Source organism: Rhinolophus sinicus, chromosome 2 (assembly GCF_057876585.1).
Source record: "Rhinolophus sinicus isolate RSI-liver-muscle chromosome 2, RSI-T2T, whole genome shotgun sequence".
Lineage (NCBI taxonomy): Eukaryota > Metazoa > Chordata > Mammalia > Chiroptera > Rhinolophidae > Rhinolophus > Rhinolophus sinicus.
The window spans coordinates 172,447,533-172,466,617 of NC_142502.1; the positions used below are offsets into that span (position 1 = coordinate 172,447,533).

Here is a 19,085-nt window from a genome sequence, read left to right on the forward strand (position 1 = left end):
ACATAAAAATGAAAGTTAGAACCACAATGAGCTATTATACGACGACACATCCACTGGAATGGATATAATTTAAAAGACCAATAACACCAAATGTTGGCAAGAATACATAATAACTAGACCGCTCAGAAATTGCTAGTAGAAATATAAACTAGTACAACCACTTTGGAAAACACGTTAACAATTACATACTTGTAAAGTTAAACATAACACAGCTATACTACTCTTAGGTATTTACTCAAGAAAATTAAAACATATCTTCTCAAAAATACATGTACAAAAATGTCATGGCAGTTTTATTTAAATAGCCAAAAACTGGAAACAACTCAAATGTCCTTTAACAGACGAATGAATTAAAAAACCGTGGTCTACCAATACAATGTTATACCAGTCAGCAATAAAAGGAACAAATTATTGATATAAGGAATAATATGGATGAATCTCAAAAACATGCTGGATGAAAGAAGCCATACACCAAAACGACAGAGTATATGGTTCCCTTAATATGAAAGTCTAAAACAGGAAAAACTGTTTAATAATTTCAGAGAGAAGATAAGTTTCAGGGTTTGGGGGGATGGTGGTAGAAAGGACTGACTTGTGGAGGGAAGGAAATGTTCTACATTTTGGGGGAATGAAAATGTTCTATATTTTGACTGTGGTGTAATTACATAGGTGTTTACAACTGCCAAAATGTATGTAACTGTACACATTTTAAAACTGGTTAATTTTATTGTATGTAAATTATACCTCAATAAAGTTAATATAAAAAGCAGGATATAAATTTATATCTCAGTTACTGTGTGATTAAATGAGATCATGTATAAAATAAACCTAACTCTATAAAATAAATGCTCAGTAAATTGGTAATTATCAGTCATTTTAAATAAATTATAATCAGCATCAAAGCAAGATTTTATATATACGTACATATATAACTATAACTAAGCTGACTTTACAAATTTAAGTCAATAATATTAATTGCTATTTTTTTCTAACATTCCATGAATTCCAAGAAAATAAAATATTCTGAAATACTAGGACAAAGGACTCCTCGAAATCTAAGGGAAAGACAATGTCTAATCCACAAAATTAGCACTTCTTACTTGCCTTTCAATGAGCATTTTTAGAACATTCACTAAATCAAAGGTGACCTGCCTCCCTAATTAGCCTCTAAAAATACCTTGAGTGCTAGATAATAATCTTTAAGTAAATGAATCCTTTGAAAAGATAAAAATAAAGTAAAATTAACTATGCTACTAAGGAAAAACTACAATGCCTCTCAGCGTGATGAAAATACTTAATCCGTCCATATAGTGTCCAACTTTTTACTTAGCTCAACTGTTACAAGTCATAGTACAAATGGTCAAGCCCTCCTTTCCTTGCAGGTGACCTTGGAGACTAGAGGAGTGTGGGCCAAGGAGCCTCCTGGAGAGCACGTCCATTAGAGCGGCAAATTTGAGTGCAAATGAAGAACCAAGTATGTCACAAAACGGTCAGGCTATTTCAGTGTTTCCTTGGTCCATCCTACTGAAGCCAAAACAGAATGAACAAAAGCAGAAACAGAAAAGGCAGGGTATTTGAAAAGTAAGATGAGCAAATCACTTGTGCAGGTTTTTTATTTGGATTATTGTCAGTCACTAAATTACGAAAAGGAAGAGAAAAAGGGTTAAAGCAGAACAATTACTCGGTTAACATTTGCCAAACAAATTATTTATTTTAAACAATACAAGAAATTTTTCACAAAATAACACTGTCATCCCAACAAAATCGCCAACAGCTATAGCCACAGCAACCGGCTTTTGGACCTATTGCCCAAAGTTCAAAATATAAGGGATAATAATAAACCAAAAAAAATGCAAAAATTCTTAGATAAGAGTAACTCAACTGAACTTTAATATCTCTTTCAGCTGGTGCAACAAACGTCATACCACCACTGTGACCTTCAGGAGCTGCCAGTTTGGTGTTGAGAGTATTTGACAACCATCAGTGCCAAGTCCTTGAATGTCTCTACACAGAGCCGCACAAGTAAGTTTTTAGGGGACAAAGAACAGGGAAAAAAGAGCATTTTGAGTTTACGGTGGTGATTGGCTAAGACAAAGGAATACGTAACAGACCTGCGATGCCAGGAGCAGTGTGTGAACGCACACATGCACACACACAGCAGCCAAAACACTTGAGATAGGATCAGAAACGAAGTTGCTTTCAAGATTCAGTAAAGCTTCAGTAAATAAGTTCTGGAACTCTATTTGCAATGTGTCTATAAAAATCTTTGTATGTGTTTGACCACTGTTAATTAAATGGTGCATCCCATTTAAATAACAGTTCTGAGCTTAGTTTCATTTTGTTGTAATCATTCTCCAAAAATAAAAATTTAAATTTAGTGATGTATTATATCAAAGCCTTGGAAATGAACACACACACACACTGCTCCTCTGAGAACATGGGAGAGAATGTTATCCAAATCATAATCTTTTTTTTTTTTCCAGTTTTTCCTCTGAACGCAGGCTTTTCTTCTACAAAAGTCAACTTCAAAATCTTTGGAGATAATTTTTTGGCATGACTTCTTCACTCGTTCACAAATGGCTTTGAAATAGTCATCATTCCTCTCAGATGATAAACAATGGTATTGCCTCTATTGTTAAAGTAGAAAATGTCTATAGTATAATTTGGAAGCTCTTTAGAAGGAATTCCTGAGACAGTATCACATAAATACCTCTCTGGCTGCCGAAGCCCATGCTAACCTTGGGCTAAACTGGCCTCTAATAACCAGGCTGATAAAACATGACCCAGGACTCTTGGCCATATGACTGGATCACAAGTGGGCACCCAGCCCAAACTGCCAATCAGACCCTCTCTCCCAGGAACTGAGATTCCAAGACTATAGGCAGTTTCTGGGGGCCTTGAACTGAGTCACCACTTGAGGGGCTCAGGAAGCCATTTCAACTCTATGTGAGGAGAAACAGAGAAATCTGGGGGGGGGGAGAATAAAGTGGATATAATGACAAAAGACTATGTTGCAGGAGAAAGCCACAAACAAGGACACAGAGGCTGACTGGCTACTGTGGTGTCTTCCATCTTTGCAGTCCCTGGTCCCAGTGCCTATGAGTGGCTGTACTTCCCATCCTTGGGAACCATGGAATTCACTTAATTTCTTATAAAGACAAACAAACTCTTTAATTTATGTTTGTGCCAATGGGTTTCTTATAACCAAACAGTCCTTGATTAAAGTAAATTGTTAGTATGAAAAACAGAAATTTTAATAAAAGATCATTTCAAATCTGAAACCAACGTTAGCAAACCATTTGATTTACCAGCCACAGACTTGGTTAATATAATTTAGAATATTTCAATGATATCTCTTTATAGTAACTTAAATAGTGCTATTCAATGAACCTGTGAAATTAAGACTTCAGAATTCTGTCACTTTCTTATCAAACTTCATCATTGCCAGATCCAAAGAATGAACACGGTTCATTCATTCCACAAACACTCAGTGAGCCCCTCTAAATGTCAGGCAATACACTAGAGATTGGAAATAAAATAATGAGCAAAAGAGTCTATTTCCTGCCCTAAATAAATAAGGTGTACACACACACACACACACACACACACACACAAAACACACAATAATTTCTTCAAGAATTAAGTGCTATAGATCGTGACTAGGGTGGCTATTTTTAAAAATATGCATTTATATGAGGCTCATTGATGTTCCTCTGTGAATTTTGCTATTAACTGGTAAACTTTTACTCATTTTAGTGGCACCATCCAAGACCTTAACATGTATTTCACTTAAATCAACCTTGATCATTGAAGATTCACTTTTCCAATCCTCTTTAAGTTAGTACAGTTCTCTCTTCTACAATCATGAAATTCAAGGATTTCTCTTTAATTCAGATATCCTTTGATATTTTCCATAAGAATCTTATACAAATTGGCAACTCTTCCATTGCCCCAACACTGAAGAGTTGTCTCTTCACATTAAAAGAGCTGAGGAAACAATGTCATTCCTAATGTACCGTAATCTGGTCGTTTTCATTTCAATTATTTAATTTGGAATCAATTCTTGTAGGAATCAATTCATAAATTCATGGGTAGAAATATGCCCTCTCCTTTGTCTTTCATTCTCATTAGCTGCACAAAATTTCCTTTATTCACAGATGAAACATTTATAGAACTGTTTTCCAATATATAAAGTATTCTGAAATATAAAATTTAGTTCCATGCTATTTTCATTAATCTGCTGTGGGAAGGCAGAGTAAAGTTTATAAAGACAAAATTGATATAGACTCCAAATCCGCAAAGTACTATATGTCTTTCCTGCTTTCTGAATTGTTAAGAGCAATGTTCCAATTATAAATTTCTTGTACAATAAATAACTTCTAAAAATTGAATTTCTGTTGGCAAAAGACTGATACAAGTAACAGAATGTCATTCTTTAAAACACTATAGTTCAACTGACAAAAATCTGAACACTAAGATTCATTAATTCATATATGCATTCATTTCATTCCTTCAACAAATATTGAATTGAATATCTTTACTGTGCTAGAGACTGAAGATATAATTTAATAAACAAAACAGTCTCCATCTCTAACTTCACTGGGCTTAAAGTTACAAAATAAAATTACTATAAGCTCCAAATAGTTTGATTCAGCCTTGGTTAAAATTATAGTTTAAACCACACACCATAAGTTTTTAGTGGGATTTAATGAGAAACTTTAGATAAAGTTGTTTACTATAATCAATGAAAGACCACCCTCCCTTTAAACGATAGTGAAGAAACAGAAAATAAAAACCCTAAACAACAAGAAAGTGAAGAGGAAGAAGAGAGAGTAGCAATCAATAGATGAGACATATCAACCAATTCCTAGAAGGCAGAATGCAGATACAAGAGTAGTACTTAATGAGAAAGCTCTGGCTACCGTAATGTGAGGAAGAGGCTACGGATGAGGAGGAAGCCATCTGTCCTGGGAAAGCCACAAAAATTTGGGAGTCATCCGGTGTAAGGAGAGGCAAAATTAGACATGGGCTAAGAACAGGGAGATTTATAACTAAAAGCTCCACAGGGAATAATCTATGTACTGTCAATACAAGATACATCGAAACCTGTAGAAAATTTTATGAGAATTCATTTGAGCCAAACTGACGACATACACATACGCTGTGGAGCAAGAGCTGAAATGCTCCCGCAGAATAACAGTTTTGCAGCTTCTTTTATGCATTTGAAATTAAGGTGGGGACATAAGGAAGATTAGAGAAAGCAAGGTGGGGACTGAATTACAAGATAGTTAACAAGATTACATACTCTCTTGAGGTATTTCAAAGGTGTGTTGACCTAGATTGAAAGAACTATGGACAGGCCTGGCTTATAACCTTTCACTAAAGAAGTTGTATGCCTGGAGCATGACCACCCACCGTGACCTGCCCAGTGAGGAGTTTATGATGATAAGCCTGTGGGGCTACTTTCCACAGAACCCGTTTTTCATCTACAGTACCCACTCCCCCACAAAATGGCATGGTGTACATCCCCAGAGGAAAAACCGAGGGGCTAAGCGTGGTGTTCTCTAAAGAAATAGAAGAAACTATTTGGGGGAGAGTTACAACAGTTACCTCTAAAGTATGACACATAGGGGCTCCTCATAGTAACAGCTGGCCCACCATTACCTACCCTCTCAGTAAGCCTGGCCTATACAGAAGCCCCAGTCACAGTTTTATCGCCTGTCTTAACTATAAATAGACAGCCAAAAACTACCTTTTATTTGAAGAAAGACTACAGAATAACGGGGGGGGGGGGGGGGGGGGGAGATGATAAACAAACAAAAATATCATCCCTAGGGGAAATTAAAATAATTCAGAAAATGAGAAAACTTAAAAAAAAACTCTATATCCTTTGAAAACTTTTAAGATACTGTATTCATAAAATAAGGACAAGATGTCATGAAAGAGAAACAGAGCACAAGAGCAGGAAAAAGCTCTTAGAAATTAAGATACCTAATTATGACCAGGGTAATAAAAAGTTATCAAAAGGGTTACAGGAAAAGTGGGAGGGTGGAGGGAGGATCGGAGCAAGTGATTGGAGACTATGTTCCAGCAAGATAAAGGGGCAACCTGTTTACCAAGATATAATTCTAGAAAACATAGAATTTTCAATACATAGATTCTACAAAACAAGGCCAAATCCAAGAGAACAATAAACGTAAATCCCATAGTGATAACTGTCCAGAGCAATCATTCAAGCAATTTACAGACAAAGCACAGAAGACAGAACAGATTTAGAAGAGACAGTAAGTTAAAATCTTGACAATGCAGAAGAAAAAGAATAGAAAACAAAAGTTGGGAGATGAAGGAAGAGGAACGGAAGGAAGCGCAGGGGCTAATATGTCCATCTTACAAAGTGGGGAGCCAAAAGACACTTCTATGGTTAATGGGAAACTAAATAAAAATATACTAAGTGTTTATGGTCACTGCACAGCGACTGTGCTTAAGTAAGAACAGTGCCAACTGTGGGCCAGGCACTTACTAACAACACTTATGGGCTGTTCCCTTAACTGTTAAACACAATGCTTAAAGTGATCCTTAAAAAAAATGTTTTAAAGCTACAGGGTAACCAACACAAGAACAAACAGTGGTGATATAATTAAAGAGGAGGAGAAGAGAAAGATAAAGGGTGCAATGAAAACAGCCTGATGCCTCATATATATATCAGAGCGGAAAGTCAAAAGATAATAATATGTAAAGTTGATAAGTCAAGAAACAGAAGCATAAGCATGTTATTCAGATACATGGATCATCCCCAGAAGAACTAAACACTGAAACAATATCTTAAAAATGTAAGTGGTTCCCTTTGGAAAAAGGTCTAGGATTGGGGAGAAACAGGACAGAGGACTACTGCTTTCATATATAAAAAAATTCTGAACTATTTATATTTTTAACCATGTGAATGATTTACTTTGATCATTTCTTTTAAATTAATTCTTTTTAAAATAGCAATCTAATCTGTCCTACTACCTCAAACAAGTGAAATTTTTTTTGTATTTCAGTGGTTTCCAGAGAATGACCTAATGATACAAGGTTAACAAGTCACCATGTCACAGATTTTTCACTTCATGTTGCATTTGGCAAATTAATATAAAGTAATTCTACAGAAAGTAAGATGTGACCCCCTCCTGGCCTATGATGGTGAAGCACACAGTCCACAGTCTGAAAGGCACTGTTTACTCATCTGTCATAGCTTTAATGTTCTTTATTCTTCTTTTTACAAATAGAGATACTTTAGTACTCTGTCCACCACAAGTATAAGTTCAAGGGAGAAAATTCCTGATGAAATTATTGATACCAAACCACCAAAGCTATCATCATTTGCACATAGGCTAGAGCTTCGGCACTGATAATAATGGCAGACCAAGGCTGACACAACCTAAAGAGAGGCTGTACATGGACTAAGTCCAGAGGGAGGACTTACATACTCTTTACTGAGGTCAAAGCAGCCCCCACACACATTTGGTTTGGCCTGCACAATGTGGGCCCCCAGTTTTTAATTTTGAAAAAGTGGTCAACATCTAAAACTGACAATTCATATAAAAATTCAGATTTCCACCTTCTCTCAGTAAATCAGTAGAGACAGTCCCTTGAGACGGGGTAGGTGTACCCCAATTTGCCACACCCCACCCACTTCCATCATTCATGTTACCAATCTGGCCCTTGTAGCTATTTGTATTTCTGACCTTTGCTATAAAAGAGAGAACGTGTGTACCTATTTGATCAGAACTTACTTAGTCCCTGCCAACTGACTTACTTTGAACAGAACTAGGATTGAAAGACAAAGTTTTAAAAAGTGGGGAACCCTAGTGATCAATATCTTAGGAAATAACACGTAACAACCGGAAATAAAAACTAAAGCACAAAGCGTAATAATTAGCACTATAATCAACATTTTCAGTAAAACAGTCATCATTTACTTACATTTTAATGTCTCTCCAGCATAAGGTATGTGCAATTTAAATCGGTCACAGTTGGGTCCAGGAGTCAATGACGTGCACCTTTAAAAAAATAAAAAAGATTTTAAAAAAACAAAAAACCTCATATGTTTATGATGTTTACTAAAGTAAATAAACAGTGATCTCTACAGATAAAATATTAAAACACTGGCTTATAGAACAAAATAGAAGCCCTTAATGGTCACGGAGGCCAAGAAAATAATACTTGCCCTGAAACAAATAATTCATTTATCTCACAGTAAAACTTACATGCCTTCTAACAACAAACACCAACACTGCTTCAACTATTTCTCTCAAAGAAGTGTATCCCTCTTTTAAAATAGGTACATCATCTGGGGCAGCCAGATGGCTCAGTGGGCTAGAGTGCGAGCTCTGAACAACCGGGTTGCCAGTTTGATTCCCACATGGGCCAGTGAGCTGCGCCCTCCACAATTAGGTTGAAGGCAAGGAGCTTCCAGAGGGCCGGCCAGATGGCTCAGTTGGTTAGAGCGCGAGCTCTCAACAACAAGGTTGCTGGTTCAATTCCTGCTGATGGGCCCTGCAAAAATACACGGTTCTCCAATTGGAGAAAAAATAATCCGTTTAAAATAGGTATATCATCCAAAAGAGGTCTGTGGTCTTTGACACCAAGAACTAAAACAAGAGAATTTTGTGGTCATATTAAAAATATAGACTCTTAGCTTTCACTCAGTACTAAAAAGAGCCCACTTTTGGCCTTTTTCTGGTACCAGATGTTTTGCTCTCTTTCCCTGAAGTTAAGGCACCGCCTCTAGATTTGGCACCCCACAACTTACATCTGTAGGAGAGCATGATGTACTCAGTTTAAGATAAAATGCAAATTTAAAAAGGGGTGAGTTAGTCACCTACGTCTCAACGGCTTGGTTTTGTTTTTTTTATCTATTACGTCACAACAATGTTCTTTGTTCTTTACACAGATTTACTTTATGAGATATCTTTCATGATCTTACAAGTCATAATTTCAACTGCATAACAGCAGTATTGGCTTCAGAAATTTATAAAATATTCAAGATGAAGATTGAGGAAGTTATGTGTCTTTACTTAGTTTTTAAAAAGTGAGGTTTTTAATTTATAAAGTAAAGCAAACAGGCTAATTTTCTTTCCTAATTCCAAAACCTGCTATGAAACATTTCTGAAAAAGAACCTACAAAAGTTCTTTAAGGAATAAGGAGCATTGTTGGAACAAATGTACAACTTCGCCAAACAACCACTTTGAAGGGCAACAGTCATTTGACAATAAATTTGAGAAATGCTAACTCTAAAAAAGTCTAACACAGACCTCATAGTAGATCTACTATTTCTTTTTCTCAAAACTATTTGAATAGAAAAAAGAAAAGAACCAGACAAAAACTTTAACTCAGGTGTGTTTAACATAATTAACTAGATTGGCTTCCTCTTTATCTTTAGGGGCCAACAAAAAATACCTGTTTATAAACTACACAACAAAGTTGCACTAATCATTGCATACTAACATATTTTAATTTTTCACAGGCTTTAAGAACATTCTCCTTTACCTTTCACTATAAAATATTCTTCAGGGCACCTTTTACTAAGTAAAATATTTCCTTTATAATATAATCTTTTCTCAGCACAGTTGTTATTTGAAAACGCTTATGGAAAACACAAATTATAGCATTTAAAATATAAAGTATAGTCTAATGACAGAAATGACCCTACTAAGATTTTTTCTTACACTCAACCAACACTTTAAAATGATTAAAAACAAACAACAACAGCAAAAAAAACCATGATTCATAATCAAGTGTCTTGGGACTCAAAGATCAAATTATCTATCTACGTATTATAGCTTAACGGCTGAAGTTATTAATAGTACAGGAAATCCTCAGGATTAATCTGATTCTAGTTTGTTTGAAGAAGGCCTTCTTCAATGTGAAATTAGTTTCTAAACTGTTGCAGTCACTGCTGGGCCACATTTTACATGAGTTACTTTTAGCTTTAACCAGGACTGGGAAAGTGTTTTTGTGCTGTGCCACTTCACCTTCCTCCCTTACTGTGAATGGCTGGTTACAGCCACCTCAGGGTGTGAAAAAGTACATTTCTCCATCTGAGTGATTCATTCCATGATTGTTTTCTCTTCGATAGGATTTACTGAGCATTGTTCTGTGTGTCAGGAAAACAGGGTGGACAAGACCTACAGTCTCACAGACCTTCAATTCTGGCAAGGGTAGAAACAATACACAAGAGACAAGTATATAAAGATGGTTTAAGATTGCTAAATGTTAAGAAAACGGGGTGCTGCAATAAAATAGGAGCTACATCACCTTAGAAGATTGGGGACGACCTCTGGGGGTGAAATCTGAAACCTGAGTAACATGACTGTGCTAACCATGCAAAATTCTGGGGAAGAGCATTCCAGGCAGAGGAAACAGCGGGTGCAAAGGTGTGCAGGCAGGATCAAGTCTGACATACCTGGGGGAAGAAATCATGGTAAGTCTGGGCATTACAGCTAGAGCAGAGTGAGCGAAGAAGAGAACAGCAAAAGATTAGGACAAGAGGTAAGCGGGGGACAAAACTGCAGAGCCTTGTAGCTGTGACAATTAACTCAGCTTTTATTCCCAGAACAAAGGAGGGTTTTAAGAGTAATAGTATCTGATTCTACGCTTTTAAAAGATCACTCTATGTACTGTATGGGAAAAGACTGTAAAAAGGTAAAACAGAAATGGGGAGACCAGATAGGGGTCCATTTCAGGACCCCATTTATCCATCAGAAAGACGATGGATAAATGAGGGAGCAGCAGTGGCAATGGAGACAAGTGGGTTTACTCAATAGTGGCGACCAGGGGAGGAGCAAGTCGAGGGAAAAGGAAATCAGAAGTGTCAAGTATGAGAGGATAACCAAATCTTACGTGGAAACAGAGCCACATTAGCGAGTGGGCTAGCCAAAATTCACCAAAACTCACCCACAGAAAGTGTTATATATGTTGTTGGAACACTTGGAATAGGGATGGGGTGAGGGTAATAGTCCCCAAAGAGCATAACCAAGTTATAATGGCCAATCTCCAGTTAACTGCAGGGCTTCTGTTTTGCTGAAAACAATTACAAATTTGGGGCCAAGAGCTGAACTGTTCAAGCCGACAGAAAAAAGGCTCAGCTTCCATCAGCAGGTCTCTCTCTCCTACAGAGCACTCAGCTTCTCCAATAAAATGTTGAGCAAATTATTTCAAATATCTGTTATGCTCTATCTTCCTATTACCTAGGATAAATAGGTTTATGGGAAGCAAGCCAAAGTCCTGTTACCTAAAGGTTCCTTTAAGATTAAACTAAAATGTTTCCCCTTCTTAAATGACCTCTGTCTAAAATTGGTTTTGATCATGTTATTTAACTTACTGTGAAATTTCAAATCGCACTCAAGGAGGGAATTAATTTTTCTGCTAATCAAGAAAGTGCATGGGTTAAGAAAGATTGAAAAACACATATGAATAATATGATTCCACTTATGGAAAAGATAGATCTGTGTGTGTGTGCGTGTGTGTGTGTGTGTGTGTGTGTGTGTGTGTGTGTCTATAGCCATAAACAGGTTTCAGAGGGAGGGTCACAAAAATGTGTTAAGATTTTGGTTGATTTTTGTAACTGTTTTCGATTGTCTCTGCATTGTTTTGATTTTTTAATGAACATGAACTGTTTTATAATTATATAAATATTTTAAGGCTAAATACATCCTTTTTATATTTGACTAAGGAAACTTGCCTATGATGGCTTCATTTATCTTTTTCTTCTAAAGTGCTTCACTCTTTTTCAGAAGGAAAGAATGCAAGGTGATTTACTGATAGCCTCAAGTAAAGTATATGAAAGTCTCTATAATGTAATATCAAAAACTTCACATTTCTAATGTTTATTGTGTCTCACAGTTTCTTTGTGTCAGAATTTTGGGTATGGCTTGGCTCGGCAGTTCTGGTGTAAGGTCTCCATGACGTTGCAGTCAGATGTCAGTAACAGATAAGTAACAGACTGGGAAGTCATTCATCTACAAAGTCATTTCCCCGAAAAAAGATGAAAAAGCTACTTAGTGAAAAGCCACTGGCGTGGCTTCATTAAAATTATATTTGTGTGATGGCAATTTGACCTAACACATAGTTAGATCTTTGGTTTATAAAACAAATATTCCAAATTGAAAAACTTTTAATAAAATAATCTAAGTGATTTAAAAATCACTGATAATTAAAATGTAATTTCAAATTTGTCTCTCCACTAGCTTCCCTGGGTGCTTACTATATGTCAGGCACTATCCTAGGTGCTGGGAATATAGCAGTGACAAGAACAAAAAACATATCCTGGCATATAATGTAAAAAGGTTTCAGATGAAGAACTATTCTCTAAAAATGTATTTTACTATATTCTGATTACCTCAATATACTGCGAATGCACTATTTTAAAGTGGGAGAACAAAGGGAGGTAAACCATTATATTCTGCAGGTTATCGAAGGGGGAATTATCCAGTGGGAATCCTTGATAGCATCAAATCAGGTAGTTTAGTCAGTCTAGTACTTTATCACAAAAACTGCAGCTAATCATTGACACAATAAAATGCTAAAAATACTAACCTCATATACTTATCCATTTGGTCTCTTATTTTACATCAAATCACGACTCCCAATATTATTACCTAGTTTCTAATTGTGGTCTGTTTTCCCAACTAATCATAAGATTTCTGGTGCTAAAAAATGTTTTATAGTTTCTTATGTCTTAGTACAACATTTAGCACAGCACTAAGCACCTAGCACTGATGAAATTCTAGCATATACTTACAATCAAACTAAACTAAAAAACTGTCATTTTACAGATGACGCAAGTGAAGCCCAGAGGGTCTCACAGCCACGCAGTGAGAGCACTGGGATTAGAAATCCCTTCCAGGGCACTCTGGACACATCTTTGTTGCCCAGGCCTAGGCATCGTGAAGTCAATTTTAACACGTTGCATACGGATCACAAGAATCTTCGTTTTTTTCTGAGCCATGTGTTAAGGACGGATAACGAGAATTCTCGTTTTTACTGTTGACTCTTTTTACTTTGCATATTTTATTGAATTATTTGTAGAATAATTATTTATAGAATAATTTATTTGTAGAATCTATTATTTATAGAAAAATAATAAATGACATAGAAGCATTTACGCTTTAAAGAGAAGAGTGCATTTTAAAGTAGTTTCTTTTAAAAACCTGCCGGAACAGAGGGGTATGAGGGATTTAAACCCCGCCGTACACAACATGTTAAATCTCCAGCATCTAGCACTGGTGTCTAGGACATGGATACTCCAGTAACTATGTACAGAGATAAAGGTGTGTTGGATGAATGCAAAACTCTTGTTCCCAGTCTGTGCTCTTTTCATGAAAAAAACTTATGATTTAACTGTAATAGGGAAGATGTTATCATCCTCACCTCTGAGAAAGGTGAAATTGCGATCATTTGTGGAAGATTTTCCCTTTGAAAAGCTGTACATGTGACCCAAAATTTAAAGTCACTACCTAAAATTACACTATTTTCACAATAAGTAATAACAACAGCAGCTGGATGACGTCACAAAAATGGTAGCACGAGGTGAGCCTCTTGAAATCTCCCCTGGAGTTTACAACAAATTGAACAACTATAACTCCCCAAAGGACTCCCTGCATAGCAGACAGACAAGACAAAGAGGCTCACTACTGAATTCACCTAAAGGTGGGCGAATTGCGCAAGTGGGGGAGGAGGGAAGGGAGAAGTGCGGAGACAGAGCTGCGCGGGCGCAGGACGCAGGACGCAGACCCAGCTCGGTGCTCCGAGCTCGCTGCATCCCGGAACTACCGTAGCTGCAGGAGAGGGAAGAACTGGGACTGCTAGGGCTCCGCTTATGGCCCACAGGGCTGAGGGGCAGCATATAACACGCAGAACCCAACGCTCATGGCACAGACCTTGGAGCAAGGACTGAGGGAAGAAGGCTGAAAACGGTGGTTTAAGCCCTCACTGCCGAGCAGAAAACGGAAGCCTTAGGCACTGAGACTAGCCGCCCCGTCCCTACACTCCCAGAGCTCGCCCTGCCCCCACCTGCCCGGTGCTAGAAGCAGAACAGTAGCAGTGTCAGATCAAAAGAACAGAATATTTGCTGTTCTGAGAACTGTGGACCACAGACACAGATTCGCAGCCCAACTAGTTCTGGCAAAGGGGAGGGAGCTGTGGAAGCAGGACCGGCTGTGGTGGTGGTCGCTGCCATCGCTCTGGGCCACCTCTCACAACTCACCCCGCCCCTGGCCCCACCTATCTGGGTGGATCCCTGCAGGAGTAAACAGAATTGCTGAAACATACGGGCTCTGAATCTGCCGCAGGAAGAGCTTTGGAACTTCAAAAGCTCTCTGCATCCCCACAGGGACGCGGCACCTTACGACCCAGGTGAACTGTTAACATAGGAGAAGCCCACCTTCCAGGGATCTCCCCATTGTGTGAAAAGCCGGAATAGCGCAGAGAAAAATATAACACTACAGTATGAGAAAGAATAAAAGGCTGCAGTCGGAGAGAAAATAAAACATCCTACCAACCCGTTCTTGGAAAACAAAAGAAAGACCTCTTCCTATCAACCTGTTACAGAACCCACTCCTGTAGATGTCTAGGAAGAGAAATAATAAATCATTAATTGCCATGAATAACCAAGGCAACAAGACAGCTAAGAAAATGAAATGTCTCTAGAAAATGAACTTAAAGACATGGAAATATGTGACTTAAATGACAGAGAATTCAAGATCACAGTCCTGAAAAAACTCAATGAGATGCAAGAAAACACAGACAAGCAGTTTAATGAACTCAAAAACACAATCAAAGAACAAAATGAACATTTTACCAAAGAGATCGAAATTTTACAAAAGAACCAAGTAGAATTTCTGGAGGTTAAGAACTCCATAAAAGAAATGAAGAATGAAATAACCATCTTAAATAGTAGAGTTGACCAGATGGAGGAAAGAATCAGTGACATCAAAGACAGAAATCTGGAAATGACACAGATAGAAGAAGAAAGAGACTTGAGACTTAAAGGAAATTAAAGAACTCTACAAGAACTTTCTGACTCCATCAGAAAGAGCAATATAAGAATAATGGGCATACCTGAAGAAGAAAGAGACAAGGGAACACAGAATATATTCAAACAAATAGTCCACGAGAACTTTCCAAACTTGTGGACAGAACTGGATCCTCAAATCCAAGAAGCAAATAGAACACCTAATTACCTCAACCCCAAGAGGCCTTCTCCAAGGCACATTGTATTGAAGCTGTCAAAAATCAATGACAAAGAAAGACTCCTCAGGGCAGCCAGGGAAAAGACGGTAATCTACAAAGGAAAGCCCATTAGACTATCATCAGATTTTTTAGCAGAAACTCTACAAGCCAGGAGGGAGTGGAATCAAATATTCAAACTATTGAAAGAGAGAAATTATGAACCAAGAATAATATGTTGATATTATTATATCAATAAAGATACCCTTTAGATATGAAGGAGGAATAAAGACCTTTCCAGAAATACAGAAGCTGAGGGAATTTTCTAACACATGATCTGCACTACAAAAAATACTGAAGGAGGCTATTCGACCAGCATAAATAGGGATAATTGCTGACAACCAAAACATAAAAGGGGGGAGAGTAAAGGCCTGAGTATGGGAATGGAGAAAGTAAGCATGCTGAAGAAAATGGAATACTCTAAATATGAAACTTTCTTTTACATAAACTTAATGGTTAACTACTCAAAAACAATCCAGAACTAAAATATATAATGTAATAAAAGAAAAAACAGAGGGAAAAGTCATAGAATACCACCACACAGAAATAATAAACAACAAAAAGGCAAAGAAACAATGGAGACACAGTCTTACCAGAAAACCAAAGATAGAATGAAAGGAAATCCTCAAATATCAAATAATCACCCTAAATGTAAATGGACTGAACTCACCAATAAAAAGGCACAGAGTAGTAGACTGGATCAAAAAATTAAACCCAACCATATGCTGCCTCCAAGAGACACATCTCAGCTACAAGGACAAACATAGACTCAAAGTGAAAGGGGGGAAAGTGACAATCCAAGCCAATGGTATCCAGAGAAAATCAGGCATAGCCATACTGCTATCAGATGAAACAGACTTCAGGATAAAAAAGGTAGCAAGAGACAAAGATGGACATTTCATAATGATAAAGGGGACTATACAACAAGAAGACATAATAGTCATCAATATTTATGCCCCCAATCAGGGAGCACCGAAATATACCAAGCAACTACTAACAGAACTAAAGGGAGAAATTGACCAAAACACAAGTATAGTAGGGGACCTTAAATACATCATTGACAGCTATGGATAGATCATCCAAAGAGAAAATAAAGAAATAAATAGCAGCCCTAAATGACACATTAGATGAAATGGCCATAACTGACATTTACAGAGCACTTCCTCCTAGAACATCAGTCTATACATTTTTTTCTAGTGTACATGGAACATTCTCAAGGACAGACTATATATTGGGACATAAAACTAGCCTCAGCAAATTTAAGAAAATTTAAATCATACCAAGCATATTGGCTGATCACAAGGCTTTGAAACTGGATATCAACTGCAAAAAAAAGCAATCCCCATCAAAATCCCACTGGCATTTTTTAAAGAAACAGAACAAAAAAATCATCAGATTTGTATGGAACCACAAAAGACCCCAAATAGCCAAAGCAATCCTAAGAGAAAAGAACAATGCTGGAGGTATCACACTCCCTGACTTTAGATTGTACTACAGGGCAACAATAATCAAAACAACATGGTACTGGCAGAAAAACAGACACAGAGACCAATGGAATAGAATTGAGAACCCAGAAATAAACATAAATACGGACAGATAATTTTTGACAGAAGCCAAAAACATGCAATGGAGAAAAGACAGCCTCTTCAATAAATGGTGCTGGCAGAATTTGATAGCCACATGCAAAAGAATGAAACTGGACAGCTATCTGTCACCATGTACCAAAATTAATTCAAAATGGATCAAAGACCTAAGCATAAGACCTGAAACAACAAACTGCATAGAAGAAAACATAAGTACTAAACTGATGGACCTTGGGTTCAAAGAGAATTTTATGAATTTGACTCCAAAGGGAAGGGAAGTAAAAGCAAAAATAAATGAATGGGACTATATCAAACTTAAAAGCTTCTGCACAGCAAAAGAAACCATCGACAAAATAAAGAGGCAACCAACTGAATGGGAGAAGATTTTTGCAAACAGCGCCTCCTATAAGGGGCTAATATCAAAACTATACCAGGAACTCATGCAACTCAACAACAAAAAAACAAACAACCCAATTGAGAAATGGGCAGAGGACCTGAAGAGACATTTCTCCAAAGAGGACATACAAATAGCAAATAGACATATGAAAAAATGCTCAACATCACTAATCAGAGAAATGCAAATAAAAACTACAATGAGATATCACCTCACCCCAGTCAGAATGGCTATCATCAACAAGACAAATAGTAACAAGTGGTAGAGAGGCTGTGGATAAAAAGGAACCCTCATACACTGTTGGTGGGAATGCAGACTGGTGCAGCCGTTATGGAAGGCAGTGTGGAGGTTCCTCAAAAAATTACAAATAGAATTACCATATGACCCAGCGATCCCTCTCCTGGGTATCTACCCAAAAAATCTGAAAACATTTATCCATAAAGACATGTGTGCTCCAACGCTCATTGCAGATTTACGGTAGCCAAGACATGGAAACAACCAAAATGTCCTTCGATAGATGAATGGATAAAGAAGCTGTGGTATATATACACAATGGAATACTATTCGGTGGTAAGAAAAGATGAAATAGTACCATTTGCGACAACATGGATGGATCTTGAGATTATTATGCTAAGCAAAGTAAGTCAGACAGAAAAAGTAGAGAACCATATGATTTCACTGATATGTGGTATATAAAACTGAAAACAACAAAAGAACAAGACAAACAAATGAAGGAACAAAAACTCATAGACATAGGCAATAGTTTAGGGGTTACCAGAGGGTAACGGGGGAGGGGGCTCTCGAAGAGGGTAAAGGGGGTCTAATATATTGTGATAGAAAGAGAACTGACTCTGGGTGATGAACACACAATGTAAGATATAATGTATTACAGAATTGTATACCTGAAATCTATGTAACTTTACTAACAATTGTCACCCCAATAAACTTTAATTAAAAAAAACAAGCAGCTACTATTTGTTGGGCATTTACTACATATCAGGCACTACTCTAAGGTTTTTAGATTAAATTATTTAAGCCCACCGCAACCTTCAGAGATAAATGCTATTATTACCTCCATTTCACAACTTGCTAGTAAGTGACAGAGCTGGGATCCAAACCAAGGAAGTCTGGCTCCAGGGCCCATTTTCTTAACCACCACACTAAGTCATCTCTCAATAATTAAAGGGGAAACCTAGTGAAAAATGTGAAGCATAATTTTTTTCATCAAATGATATTTTATTAAGTACATGTAATAATGAAAAGTAAAACCTGATAAAACACTGCCAAAAAGAGTGTTCTATCACACGTTTTAATGAAAAGAAAATGATTTATCAGTAATAAGTATAAAAACTGTATACACGTAAATCAATGATGCAAATAAGTGAACAAGTCTCTCATAATAAATAAATAGGCTCTAAGACGTTGACACTATTGATTTATTTAGCAAACTCTTTAAATAAATAATAAAAGGTAAACTGCATTTGAATCCTCCTCAAATTATTACTTGTTCCTAGTTACAGAGATCTGATTCAAATTAATAAAGTATCACTATAAAGAGGAAAAGCTGGAAATTTCACTACATGTTATGTGATTTTAGCAACAGCCAAGATTTACTCTCGATTAACAGAGCTTTAAGAAGATATTACACAACATTTAAGACATTAGCATTTTTAAGACAATATAAAATATATGCTTTCTAATTTAATGCTAAACCTATTATTTGATGTATTTTCTGGGGGGAAAAAATGATTTAAACCGTATCTATTCTTCAAGCATCTAAAAAGAACAAAGTAGATGATTCCAAGATTCCTTCCCCAAGTCTACGTCAGTTTCCTTTACC

At 36.9% G+C, this 19,085-nt stretch overlaps 1 protein-coding gene across 1 annotated transcript in view; it reads right to left on the minus strand.

Annotated features, from left to right (window-relative positions):
• BABAM2 (BRISC and BRCA1 A complex member 2) overlaps positions 1-19,085 on the minus strand; it is a 367,671-nt gene that overhangs the window by 320,558 nt on the left and 28,028 nt on the right. Inside the window, exon 3 of the mRNA XM_019735370.3 lies at positions 7,963-8,039. Coding sequence (XP_019590929.1) covers positions 7,963-8,039 — 77 coding nt within the window. The remainder of the gene's footprint in view (positions 1-7,962; positions 8,040-19,085) is intronic.